Raw genomic sequence first — 14,089 nt, forward strand, 5'->3', positions numbered from 1 at the left:
TTCACTCAGTAATTTCTCCAATTCTGCATCTTCGAAAACATTCTCTCTTCTACCACTATGCCGGCCTACGAAGTTAAAATCACTGTTCTTGAAGAGTTTAAACCACTCACAACACGTTCTTTCACTAATAGCATCCTTAGCATACGTACTTGAGAGCATTTGATGAGACTAAGCTGCTGTTTTCTTCATATTGAAACAAAACAGTAACATCTCCCGCAAATGACGAAAATTTGGTTCGTAAACTGACATTTTCAATCAAGAACAACTTTATGATGCAGCGCAAATGTACTTATGTTTGAATGAGGTTATGCTGACCGAGGTCCAAGCTAACTGCCCGATGTCTGCGATCTGTTACTTTCGACCGCTACTTACCATTGTCGCACTTATAGGCAAACGGCAGAAACAAAGTTGTACGCACATAGATTCATTCTTCAATTTTTTTTAGTTTTTTTTTTTTTGCGTCATCTTGCAGCTCACCAATAGCAGCTTGCTTTTTAAATGAAGTTCCTGCAGCCGGAGAAGACACTCTTTTTGCCTTGTGACTAGCACTTTTAATGTGTTTTTCTAATTTGTCCTTCCTCCTCTCAGCTGGGTTTCACATAAAAAAATTTACAGCCAAAGAACAGCCAAACCAAACTTGTGAACTAAAACTTGGCATCCCGCTATCAGGGAGTGTGGGGAGGAGAGAGAGCAGAGAGAATTTGCTATGGGGAGTGGTGGGATGTGGGGGTAAGAAGCAGGTAACACAAACCTGTGTTTTGAGTTTCCATGAGCTCCTGATAATTGGCTTCCTTTTCCAAACTGAAGCAGAAGGTAACTCCACAGTGGGCCAACATCCGCAACATCACTCATTTTCAAACACACACACACACACACACACACACACACACACACACACACACACACACAAAAAAAGTGTTGCAAAACACAGGCAGCGACATCACAGCTCAGTGACAAAACAAGATGACAATGCAGTCAGCACCAGCTAACAGTACACTGCACACTATATATCACTACATATCACTATGGCACAAAGTTGCCAATTGCTATTTATCACAACTGGGGAGTCCCCAACGCCAGGCTATAATTCCCAAGAAGTTTGTTTGCTGCTTTCCTCACTAACATTTCCGTGTTTTGTGCAAGGAGCTGTATTTACGAGGGTGAGTCAAATGAAAACCTTAAATATTTTTTTAAATATTATTTACCGTGCAGACGTGGTACAAAGCTGTATCACTTTTCAACATAATCTCCCCCACACTCATTGCAAGTCCTCCAGCACTTACAAAGTGCCTAAATTCCTTTAGAAAAAAATTCTTTTGGTAGCTCGCGCAACTACTCATGCACCGCATGGCGTACCTCTTCATCAGAACACTTTCCTCCCATTGCGTCCAAACATATGGAAATCACTGGGGGCATGATCTGGTGAGTTTGGTGGATGAGGAAGACACTCAAAATGCAGGTCTGTGATTGTTGCAACTGTTATATGGGCAGTGTGGGGCCTTGCATTGTCATGTTGCAAAAGGACACCTGCTGACAGCAATCCACGTCGCTTTGATTTGATTGCAGGCCGCAGATGTTTTTTTAGGAGATCTGTGTATGATGCACTGGTGACAGTTGTCCCTCTAGGCATGTAATGCTCCAAAATGATGCCTTTTCGCCCCAAAAGAGTGGCAGCATAACCTTCCCTGCTGATGGTTCTGTTCAAAACTTCTTTGGTTTTGGTGATGAGGAATGGTGCCATTCCTTGCTTGCTCTCTTTGTTTCCGGTTGGTGGAAGTGAACCCAGGTTTCGTCCCCAGTAATGAATCTTGCAAGGAAGCCATCACCTTCCCATTCAAAGTGCTGAAGAAGTTCTTCACAAGCATCAACAAGTCGTTCTCTCATTTCAGGAGTCAGCTGCCGTGGCACCCATCTTGCAGACACTTTGTGAAACTGGAGCACATCATGCACAATGTGGTGTGCTGACCCATGACTAATCTGTACACATGCTGCAATGTCATTAAGTGTCACTCAGCGGTTTTCCTTCACTATGGCTTCAACTGCTGCAACGCTCTGTGGAGTCACAACTCGTTTTGCCTGACCTGGACGAGGAGCATCTTCCACTGAAGTCACACCATTTGCGTTCTTCCTACTCCATTCGTAGACTTGCTGCTGTGACAAACATGCATCACCGTACTGAACCTTCATTCGTTCATGAATTTCAATAGGTTTCACACCTTCACTATGCAAAAACCAAATAACAGAACGCTGTTCTTCCCTGGTACAAGTGGGGCAGCCACTTTTATACTGATGCTGCGACGGTATGTGTGCATCTGCACTATGCTGCCACCTGCAGGCCATTCTGCACGCTGTCTGTAGCACGCTTACCAACTTATAGGGTAACAGCGCAAAATTTCAATTTGTTATTACAAATTTAAAGTTTTTATTTGACTCACCCTCGTATATGGGTAGGGAACAAAGCGAATAAAAGTTAAGAAAAAAATCTGATAAGAATCAAATTCAAAAAGTCTACATGACTATATTTTCACATGCAACAAAGCAAGAAAATGTACTCTTCGAAATCATCTAGTAAAGTTTTGTAAGCTGCAGATGGTGATTTTCTTATGTATCTTAACTTTGATGTTTGTTTCTTGCCTCACTTTTATTTGTTCATTATTCTATCCAGGTATAAATAAAACATCCTTGGCTTAGTGTTCACTTTTCAATGATGTATCTTGTTTTATCTACTCATAGTAACTCTGTAGTGCATAAATGTGTGTGTTCTACAGGTTAGCAGTAAGTCATATCTTGCACATATATAGCTATGCAACAAGTGTTCGTATTTTTCACTCTTTTGTATCTTTATGTACTGATATCACATACAGTCATAGATATATTATAAACAGTACAAGTCTAGTGCCTGTATATTCAACTTTTAGCAATTTCACTGAAATATGTTGTTTTCACATTTTATTGCACTTTGAAGCTGACTGAGATCATCGTGCATTATACTCAGGTAGTGTTGGAGTATCATTTTTTTCACTTTCAAAACATTTTGCATTTGCAGCACGTGAATTTCACATAACTCTAGTTATCACCTTACAAGGTTGTATTTGGTTGCAAAATGCCATAGCCATTTGATATGATTCAACCAAAGGTGTGAAGAGAAGGTGAACACGTTAAGCTATTTGCAAAAACTCTAAAGGAAGTCTGGCAAAAAGTAAAACTGTTCAACAAGAAAGCACAAAAACGTCAAGAGCGTCTGAAATTAAGTATGAGGAATTTATCACAGTATTGGACAGGTCAGTGGAATTACTTGCGAACCCCTACACTCTGAAACCTAAGACAAAGTTTTTGATGAAGTTTCAGGGTATTGATCAAGTGATTTAGGTAAAGTTGCCTGTAAATGTAAAACTACAATTACCAGGATGAACTTCTGTAGTTCATATCAGTAGAATTAAATACAAATTTCTTTCCACAAGCACCCGCACAAACGCCATGTACTGGAATGACAAAGCAAAAGGGTAAAGAAATAGCACAGAATAGGCCGTATGAGTTGAGACCAAGGAATACATAGTCAGAGATGGAGAAATACATGAGTACTAGTAGGATTTTTGCTTTATTTTCATTGATTCATATAGTGTATTTAAGAAAATAGGTACTTGGTACTTTTCTTTTTGTTGAATTCCAGCTTTTCTTTTCTTTTTTTTTTTTTTTTTTTTTTTTTTTTTTTTTTTTTTTTTTTAGGGGGATAGGAATACATGTACAGGATTTCCTCCAGGTGATGGCGAGGATCATGTCTAGATGGAGTTCGGTGGGTGTTGCGATTTTGGCCATCTTCACAGCAACCAACCTTTTCAGAATGGGTTTTTGTATGCGCAGCAGCCAGATGTAGTCGTTACGAATCGCAGCTGGTCGTTGAGACTAACCTTTGACATCTGGGAGCTAAGGAAAGAAGTGAGAGGTTTGCAAGATATGTTCTTAGAAGTGCTAATGGAAGCAAAGTGGGGCTATACAATACAGAGTATATGGAGTGAGCATTATGAACTTAAGTTTTCCTATGATAAGCTGAGAAAACAGCTGCAGCAAGTAACAGGTACAATCCCATATTCTCTAGGATGGAGCAAGAGAAGATAGTTGAGTGTGGGTGGTAAGCTACTAAAAACTGTGTCTGACACAGAAAATAATGATGATCTCAGATCTCAATAGTACAATACGTCAAGTGCAAGAAGTAGCAAGACGTACAGAAACAATAGTGGACCAGCATAAATCCAAATTACAGGTATGGAGCAGAGATTGTTAAATATAAGTAAAATGATTCATAAAATAACAAATCAATTACAGAAATATGCTAATGATACAACAGTTACCATGATTAAGATTTTATGTATAATACAGACTAATCCAAAAACATTTGGCAACAAAGTATGGGGAGAAAATTAGTGAACAGTTTAAAGTAGTGCTAGAATAGAATCAGGAGGAATTCAAAAGTTGTCCACCATGCTACACATAAACAATGAAGCACTATGCCGTTAACACCAAGAAGGTTTCTTCAAGAATTACTGCAAGCAGAAAAGCAATTTCCTGCAGGTCTGCAGCACATTATTTCCATAAACAAGAGGATTACAGCATTTTACTATCATGTTTCCATAGTTAAAAGTTTACCCTGATAAAGAACACATATATATTAATGTACAGTTGCCAGTGACTAGCCTTAAGTCACAATTTGAATGTTATACGATACATGCATATTTAATTGGATGGAGTCTTATTGACAGATGGATTAAATTCTCAGTTAATGAAGTATTAGTTGCATCTAAACAACAGGAAATGCACATATTTCTGTCAGGAGAAGATCTTTGCAATCATATTAACAAAATTATTACTATTTGTCTTGCACGAGTAATTCAAATGGGTAAATGATCAAGTGAAGTACACTATTTTTGGGGGAATACGAATACATCAGAGTGTAAGAAGGCAGTCATGTAGCCACAAACACATTTTCAGTGGGTCAGAAATCATTGTATTTATTGGTGGGTACAAGCCACAAATGAGGATAATGAACTGTTACAAAAACAAGACTTTTACATGAATGGCAAGAGTAGAATTGCAGCTTAGTGGTATATTAATCAAAAGAACACAATGTAATAAAGCAGGAGTAAACCTTCATCTACCACCAACAATCACAAGTACTACAGTAATTCTTAGTGTACAACTAGCACTGTATTGTCCAGAAAATTCCTTCAGCATTTTACCTATTTAGAATATTTCCTTTCTAAATTATACAGTAGATGCTACGGTTCTAAAGGTCATAATAAATTAATTGATGCAGAAAATGGGCAAATTGTTCTGATCAAATGTTAAGACATGGTCAGGAACATCATCATCATGAATGAAATCAGAACACGATTACCATTAGTGTACCAGCCACTATCATACCCACAGTACTAGCAGCCACTTGTGCAGTTTATCCTTTCGTAAGACACAAAATAATGCAAGCAGACGACCACACGAGATCCCTGTGTAATGAGTTGTACCAGAGAGAGAAACAGAAATTGTGACACAGAATTTTGTAAGCGGAGTAAGTTTTTCTTACTACAGGTTAAGATTTTTTCCTTTTTGATTTTCCTAAACTTCAGGACGAATTTTTTTAGAGGAGAGGGCTATGTTGTATGTCAATCTTGTGCAAGACAGCAAACAGATAAAATCTTCAAAGTCCCAGAGCGAAGGGCGGTGCTGACATGAAGCAGGCATGAAAAATAACATTTCACCATTGAGAGAGGGTCAGGGTAAAAAACAACCTGCTGCTTCTGGCAAATCAGGCAGCAGACCTTGGCAGAAATGTAATATGGCAAGGCAGCTAAACAGTATCACATCACCTTTATAAAGGGTCACACCACCTTTATTATGCAATGAAAGAATGACTATTGCTAATGCAACAATGCATAACAAGAGCTTTTATGACCAGGTCTGTACTATAAAAAACCTGTTTAACAAGAAAGGCAGAGTGAAAATTGTTGACACCATCATAATAGTAAGACCTATGCGATCACGACAAGTGATGTCATGTAAACATTAGCCACTACTTTACTCCATAAATACCCTAGCATTTTAGCTCGTAAGGCAGTCAGTCAGATGGATTGATGGTGTACATGACATTCACACTCGTTCCCTGATTACAGAGAAGTGATGTATGGGACAAGTCTTGTGTAGATTTCCTGCACGATAATGAGCAACAACAGTTGCTACTGAGTGAGATGGATACCTCGCCATAATCACCTGTTGCTGATTTCAGCAGCACAGCCTGATGCTGTTGCAGATAGGGGGACCCGGGGATCTCCCTTTTGTCCCAGGTCAGGACACCAACCTTTCTGATACTTTGGCAAACTGACCACTGCCTACCTGAGCAGCAGGCCAAGACTATCATATTACATGGCTACACAGCAACAGTTTTCACAGTTCAACTGATAAAGAAGGGCAACGGTGAGGAGGAGGGGACAGAGCACCTACCAAATCCATTGTGTTAAGTAAAATCCAACACATGTGCCACCTTCACTTACTGCAGCGGTGCAGCCAGCACTGGAGCCACCTGGGTGGCAAACCACCACAGCAGTGGCCGGCCAGGAACAACAAGTGTGGCATGAGCTACCTCAAGTAGGCTCAAGGTCATTTACAGCGCCACTCTCTGATGGGCATCAATGGCTGATGTCAACAGCGAGTCAAGGCACTGCTTATAACCTACTGGAACAAACAACTAACTCTGTATCTTCTTTCACTGCGCCTAGGGTGATTACAGGTCTTAGTATAAAAAAGTTGGCATTTAACTTAGAAAAAGAAACTAACAGGAAAATCATTTTCAAAATTTTATCAAAGAATAAATACTAGTGCAAGACATATATCCATTAAAATTCACCAACATCATATGTTTTCCCTTCCTGCTCCTGTAAGGCTTCTTCTTCTTCTTCGACAAATTTCAAGACCAAGGTAGCCTTTTTACTCAACTTTTCCTTATCTAGGCACTGCTTGATTCATTGTTTACCTCAAAATAAGCAAATCATCTTCTGAGAGGGCGATGAAGGTGTTTTGGGACTACTGCTTTCTCCAATCTTCAAAAATGTCATTCTGAACTGAGACACAATCCTTATTAGACCCAAAATTATCTTTTTCCCAGTTGTTTTTTTGACACTTGGACCAAATGACACTGTGATAACTATCATTTGCACTTTGTGTCTTGATATCAGTGCATTCCGCCAGTAGTACATCAGAGGCAAGTCTCTTATAGACAGGTACTATCTTGATCACTTTGTTTTGAAAATACCAGAAGTTTTAAGTTGGAGTCTGCTCTTAATGGACTATTATAAATTTTATGTTTTCTTCCCCAAGTTATTGGTTATTGTTATTTTTTTATTTCGTGTGACATGAGAAAGTGCTGCAGCCGACTGGGGTTTTACCGCCATGTAATAGAGACAGACCACTTTTTTGCCTGCCATGCAGGCCAATGACATTGAGTGGACAGCTCCATGATGCCTCACAGACACTTTCTATAAGATGCACTTTTATCTTCGAAAAATTACCTCCAAATTCAGGTGCATTTTATACTTGAAATTGATATAAAATGTCCAGTGTTTGATTTAAAATGCCCACCCAACTTAAAAATGGCCATATATTCAATCCCATGGGAGACCTATCTCTGTCTGGCAACAGTGGATTCAACTGGCAGCAGCAGTACATTAATGCAACAAACATGAGTTATGGGGATTCATAAGCTTGCTAACACTGTCTCCCTCTTGCCATGCCGTCACAAACCCAGAACACTGTCTAGCCTATCATGCGTCATTGCAGTCTACGGTGCCAGTGAACTCGAATTGAAAGTGATTTGTGTTATCGGTCACAGTACAATATTTTTGTTAGTAGCTACTTTCATAATGGAAAAAAATAAGGCATATTCATATGTTTTGGGCTATAAATTGAAAGTAATGGCATATGCACAAGAACATAAAACAGTGCAGCTGAGCGGCATTTCGATCCTCCACCAACAGAGAAAGCCCTTCACGACTGGCGAGCTGGTAAAGAAGAGCTGAAAAAAATAGAGGACTGAAAACAAAATGGCCCAAACTAGAAGATCACATATTGAAATGGATTTAAGGACACCGTCAAATGGCACTGGAATCAATAAAAAACTGATTCAAATACATGCTTGTAAGCTAACACTACAGTGGAACTTAACAGACTATAAGGGTGGAGTTGGTTGGTGCTATAGGTTTACAAAGCACCATGGACTTAGCATGCACACCAAAATAAAAATATCCCAGAAAATGCCCCAAGTGTATGAAGAGAAAATATTATCTCTCCAACACTTTATTATTCAACATCGAAAGAAAACCTGTGTGGAACTAAGCGTAATAGCAAATATGGAAGAAACTCCTCTGACATTTGATGTGCAGGGTAACAGAACTGTTGCCATGAAAGGTGCTAAAACTGTAACTATAAAAACAAGTTGACTACACTGTTGCCCTTTCATGTCCTTACAGTACTAAAGATAATCCAATATCATTTTCAAGTGCAAACAATGCCAAAACCTTCTAAAATACTACCAGGTTGTTCACATACATGACAAAGGTTAGATGGACAAGGCTGGTATGAAATTATGGATTAACAGAGTGTGGGAGAGAGAAGGAAATATGCTTTACTGAAGAAGAGTTCTCTTCTTGTGGTAGATCAGTTCAGCAGTCATCTGAAAAAGTCAGTGAAAGGCAAACAGACAGGGAAATACAGAGCTTGCTTGTATATGAAGAGGACAACGATGATGACAAAGAGAAAGAGAAAGAAGAAGAAGAAGAAGAAGAAGAAAAGTTCATATGATGATTTTCGAGAATTTTAAAGGTAAGTTCGGTCTTATAGAAAAAAGTCAGTCTTGCTTTGCAATTATTTTTTAAGGGATTGGTACTATGCCTTGTCTTTTTGCCTGTATGAACCTCTGCTGCCTTCCCTGTTTCATCTCTCAATGCTACCCATTCATCTTCTATTGCATTCTTTTCCCCTGTTTGTCTAATGCTTTTTCCTCCTGTTTCAGTCCAATGTTGCCTAGTGCTCCCAAAACTCTAAACAACTTGAGGTTCCTTCAGTTTATCCAGGTCGCATATCCTTCACTTCCTGCCTGTTTACAGTTTCCTTTGTTTTAATTGGCAGTTCATAAAGAATATATATATTGATTATAATAATCAAGAGTCCACATCTGTCCATGGAAATGACTTGCAGTTTAAAATCTAGCTTCACAATCTTGTTCATACCATTATGTAATCAATCCGAAAACTTGCAGTGTCCTCATGTATCTTCCACATATACAAACTCCTTTCACAATTTTTAAATGATCTGTTAGTGATGATTAAACTATGCTCTGTGCAAAATACTACTAGGGAGGCTCTCTCTTTTTTCCCTTTCTTCAGTCCATGTTCTCCTACCCTTTTTCCTCCTCTTCCCTTTTCTACTAGTGAATTCCAGTCTCTTATAACAAATTTCAAATAATTTTCCTTTTTAAATTCTCTAACCTACCTTCCCTACAACCCATACAACGTTAGTTTTGTTTTCATGTTCCTGACATTGCCCCTCAGCAGTTCTCATCCGGATATTCAAATGGGAGACTATTTTAGCTCTGGAGTATTTTACACAAGAGGATGCCATCATCGTTTAACTATACAGTAGAGCTGCATGCCCTCCAGAAAAATAACAGCTATAGTTTCCCCTTCAGCTGTTCATAGTACCAGTATAGCAAGTCAATGTTCACTAATGTTACAAGACCAGATCAGACTGATGCCACTGCAACTACTGAAAAGGCAGTGAATCTGAAAATATTACTTGAAGGGAAGAAAAATAAAGAACAAAGTGGTCACCTCAATAAGGCAGGATTTTGAAAAGTTTCAACAAGACCTACATTACTGAAGGGATAAAAAAATCTGGAAAGTCACTGGACCAACTGTATAGCTACAGTGTAATACTGTTTGAGAGATAAAACCAGCATTTCAAAAGTGAAGATAAAAATAAAATTACATTTATCCGAACTTGTAAAACTACCCCATACTCTTTGTTACTTGCTCAGTTATCCATCTCAACATACTATTCCTTTATTACAATGTGTTACTTTCTAATGATCACTTTTTCCCTCTCTCTTGCCCTCATTGTAATCTACAAAAGCCTATTTTTATTTCAGCTTGTACTTCTCTATTACTGAATTATGTTCCTTCCCTGACACTGCAATAATCTTCATGCATTTCTCTCTTACTATCGACTTCTGTGTTCATCATTCCTTCTCATGTCACTCACAAAGTTGTGACTCCAAATACATTTTCTTATTCTACCAATATTCCTTAGTGTGTGTGTGTGTGTGTGTGTGTGTAAAATACTGACTCTTACACAGTAGGATTTTAATATCAAGTTCTCAACTAAGTGCTCTATCACTCACATCTTGCCGCTCCACGGTGTAAAGTGGAGCAGTTGGATGCAGGACGGCCTTCTGCGCATAGTAAAACATCTCCGAGATATTCTTCAGGGTCTTCGCCGAGCACTAAAACAAGTTAGAGAAGAAACATAGCTAAATAAAAAGCATACCTAGATTCACATTGCTGTTGTGGCGACTTACATACTGTACACATATATTCATAGTTCAAACATCTGTCAAGCCTACAAATATGGACACTTATTATTATATTAGCATCATCAGTTACATCTATTACCATGCTAATGATAATTGTATGGAAGAACAAACTGCTTGCATTTTACAAGTCATGGTTTATTTATAATTTCCACATGATTACTGCCGTCTGCCTCTGCAGCTAGAGGGGCACCATGTCTGGTTATCATTTGAAGAATACGGGTTCAATCCTCAGTATTATCAATGAACAGCCCACAAAGGGATAAGTTTATTGTTCTGTAACTAACTACATGAAGATGAACACCAGTTTTTGAATATCTATCCACAGCGGTCATTTTGCAAACTGCACAATAAAAACCATTAACTGCTTATATTCAGCTGGGGGGGGGGGGGGGGGGGGGAAGAGAGAGAGAGAGAGAGAGAGAGAGAGAGAGAGAGAAAAAAAACCTAAAATCAGTCCAAATGTCAGGGAACAGGCACCTGATATATACCACACCCCCTACGCACGCACCACGCACCCCCCCCCCCCCTTACACTTGGCAAAACTGGTCACAACAGACGGAATAAATAGAATGAAGGGGGAAGGAGAAGGCCTGTGTCATTATGATTTATACCTATAACAAGTCATAGCTAGTACCCAATACACTCAATAAATTTGTATAATTGTACTTAGCTTGGTTCCATTCTTAAGACATATGCAAATGCACGTGACAGTATAAGGTTATCAATGCACTTCACTTCATGTCTTAGGTACTGGAGATGTTATACATTTGGTCATTTATTGAGCACTGCAAGTGTAACAGAAGAATATGGGATTATTCTACTTGCTCTTATACTACTCCAGAGATTAATATTACCGCTTCTCCATTTCTTAACTATTTTCATTAGTAATGCATAGTACACAAAATTAACAATTCTTATTCAAGCAGTATTTCAATAGATTTTATTAGTCACAATACATGTAGTTTACCAATAGCTGATGACAATAGTATATTTAGTTCATGTGGAAACATTTTCATAAATTTTCACAACACAGTCCACGGAGAGCATGTACGATCGCGGTATGACAAAAAATCCAAGCAGCTGCTGGCACCAGCCATAGCAGGCCAAAAAATTCTGAAGATGATTTGTGGATAAGCCGAAACTGATTAATAAAGAATATTTTTGCAAACTCGAATGTTCATATTTAAAAATGGAAACATTTTATTTAAAAAGAACATTTATAATTTATGATACCTGTAAACCATTTGCACATCATCAAAATTCTACCCTGCCAAAACTTGTTGGTTTTAAGATTAATACTTTCGAGGCAGCAGAGTCTCACAGTCTTTACTACTGAATGTACCTGAAAAATTATCAGTATACAACACACAGTTCTGCAGATATGACATCTACAGTTATGAGCCAGAGCCCACGAGATTCGGGCCCATCCCGAAATTGTTAACTTAGCTTATTTGAAAGCCCTCATTATTTGCTTTTAGGAAAACATGCTACTTTTTCTGGAAACTGAATACTTCAAAAGCTATCAGTATTCAAAATTTTTGTGTTCCGGAATATTCCAATCTTAAAATGAATTCTTTCCAGATCCAGTGTTGTAACACTAGCTCCAATTCTTCTGTTTTCAAAAGTATACACTTTTACTAAAGTAATATGTTAGTTTACCAATTATTCCAAGTATAAAATTTCCACTTTCTCGAAGATTCTTAGCAGACGTTGGGAACCTCCATACACATCAGAGCTTACCATCCATAAAGTAGTATCTACTATTTTATCATGTTCTAATTATGGTATACAATTTCTGACTGATAAAATTTCAGGGTGCATACGTGGACGAGAACAAAAAATTCCCGGATTTTTCCAGGATTTCCCGGTTAAAAATACACTTTCTCCCACATGAGAATACACTTTTTCTGTGTTAAGTGACAGTACACTTTTCCTCGGAACTGTAAAACTTATCAATCCTTTCAATGGTTGTGGTTTTATACACAGGCGTAGAATTTCCCAGCACTTTAGAAAACGAAACTCGGGGAAAAAACACGTTTTGGAAAGATGTCTGATGCACAGCAACATGTACACTGCACATTTTCGTATTACGAAAGTATAAATTCGAATTCCACCAAACACCGCATGTTACTTTCCGAAGAATTGAAATCAAGATTGCGATGCGGTTTTGTAAGCCAGTCGTAGCTCATATCAAGTGATCTCGCCAACCGATGACAGCGGATATTCAGAGCATGGGACACGTGATGTAGTCAGCCAATAGCAACATCACTGTTAAGCAGCGCGAACACACAAATAGGAAAAGGTAATGGTTTAAATCACTATACATAGTGTTGCTACAAGAAAAGAAAAGCTTTCACATATAATATTTGTCTCTAAGATTAATAAGCTGCAAGAGAAACTAAGCTTTCACACATAATGTTGATCTTTTTTGTGCGCGTTACACTTTAAGATACATCACACAAATGTGCCAGTAAAATTTTTAACGACGACACAAATGTCTGATCTTCTGAGCTGGAAAATATTCTAAATGGTCGTCCTCAAAGCTTTGATTTTTGAATGAGAGTCAAACGCTCTGTGATTTAAGAAACTTATCGGACAGTCACACACAGAGTTCATCTTGCGTAAAAGGAAATTTACTTTACTTGACAATAACGCTTTTCAAAAAACCATAGAAATAGATTCGTTTCAGCAGTTGCACCAGATGACAGGTGTCTCTGCGCTTGCACAGCTACGATGACGCAGGAAACCCATACGTTTGTACGTGTAAAACATTGGAAGATCTTACACTGTGTCATAAAAGAAACAAGACATGAGAGGATACTCCAAGAGCATGGGAATTTTGTGAACCATACTAAAATGCACATTCGTATGTCCAGATTCAGATGTAAATTTTCTTGGAGTACCAGTACCGTATTATCTCAAGTTTCATTCTTTTTTATGGCATAATACCATATGTGCCAAAAGATGAAAACGTGAACTTGAAATGCAGCGAACAGGTGGAACTAGCAAATAGTGTGGAATTAAACATATTGTTTCAAATAAATTGGCCTCAGCAGAAAAGATTAATAAAAGTCAAGTTTCTTTAACAAACAGACAAAAATAACTTCATTGTTCTGCAAGGCGACTAACGCTTGACTGTCACATGGGTCATGTGGAGACTGCCACCTCCCCACTACAACTCAGACTGCTCTGTGCATCAGGTCCGGATCTACGATATTTCCGAACCGGGACAATATTAGATAGTAGCGCTCCCCCTCCCTCGAGCATTTGAGGTAGGACACCAAAAATTTTAAAAATCGACTTTTCAAAAATATCTTCATTTTGTAGCGCACATCTTTCTGAAGAGTCTGATACATAAAACATATATGTTCGAGGGAATGTAAGACATGTTATTTGGTCTTAAAGTGTGCCGAAGTGCAGTGCCACGCCTCTTCACACAGCATTCTTCCATCGCACGTC

The 14,089-nt window shown here is 38.4% G+C and overlaps 1 protein-coding gene across 2 annotated transcripts in view; it reads right to left on the minus strand.

Annotated features, from left to right (window-relative positions):
• LOC126249490 (mitochondrial Rho GTPase) overlaps positions 1–14,089 on the minus strand; it is a 201,755-nt gene that overhangs the window by 111,120 nt on the left and 76,546 nt on the right. For both annotated transcript variants that reach the window (XM_049951145.1, XM_049951152.1), the window contains exon 5: positions 10,439–10,540. In XM_049951145.1, the coding sequence (XP_049807102.1) occupies positions 10,439–10,540 (102 nt within the window). The remainder of the gene's footprint in view (positions 1–10,438; positions 10,541–14,089) is intronic.

This window comes from Schistocerca nitens, chromosome 1, assembly GCF_023898315.1.
Source record: "Schistocerca nitens isolate TAMUIC-IGC-003100 chromosome 1, iqSchNite1.1, whole genome shotgun sequence".
Lineage (NCBI taxonomy): Eukaryota > Metazoa > Arthropoda > Insecta > Orthoptera > Acrididae > Schistocerca > Schistocerca nitens.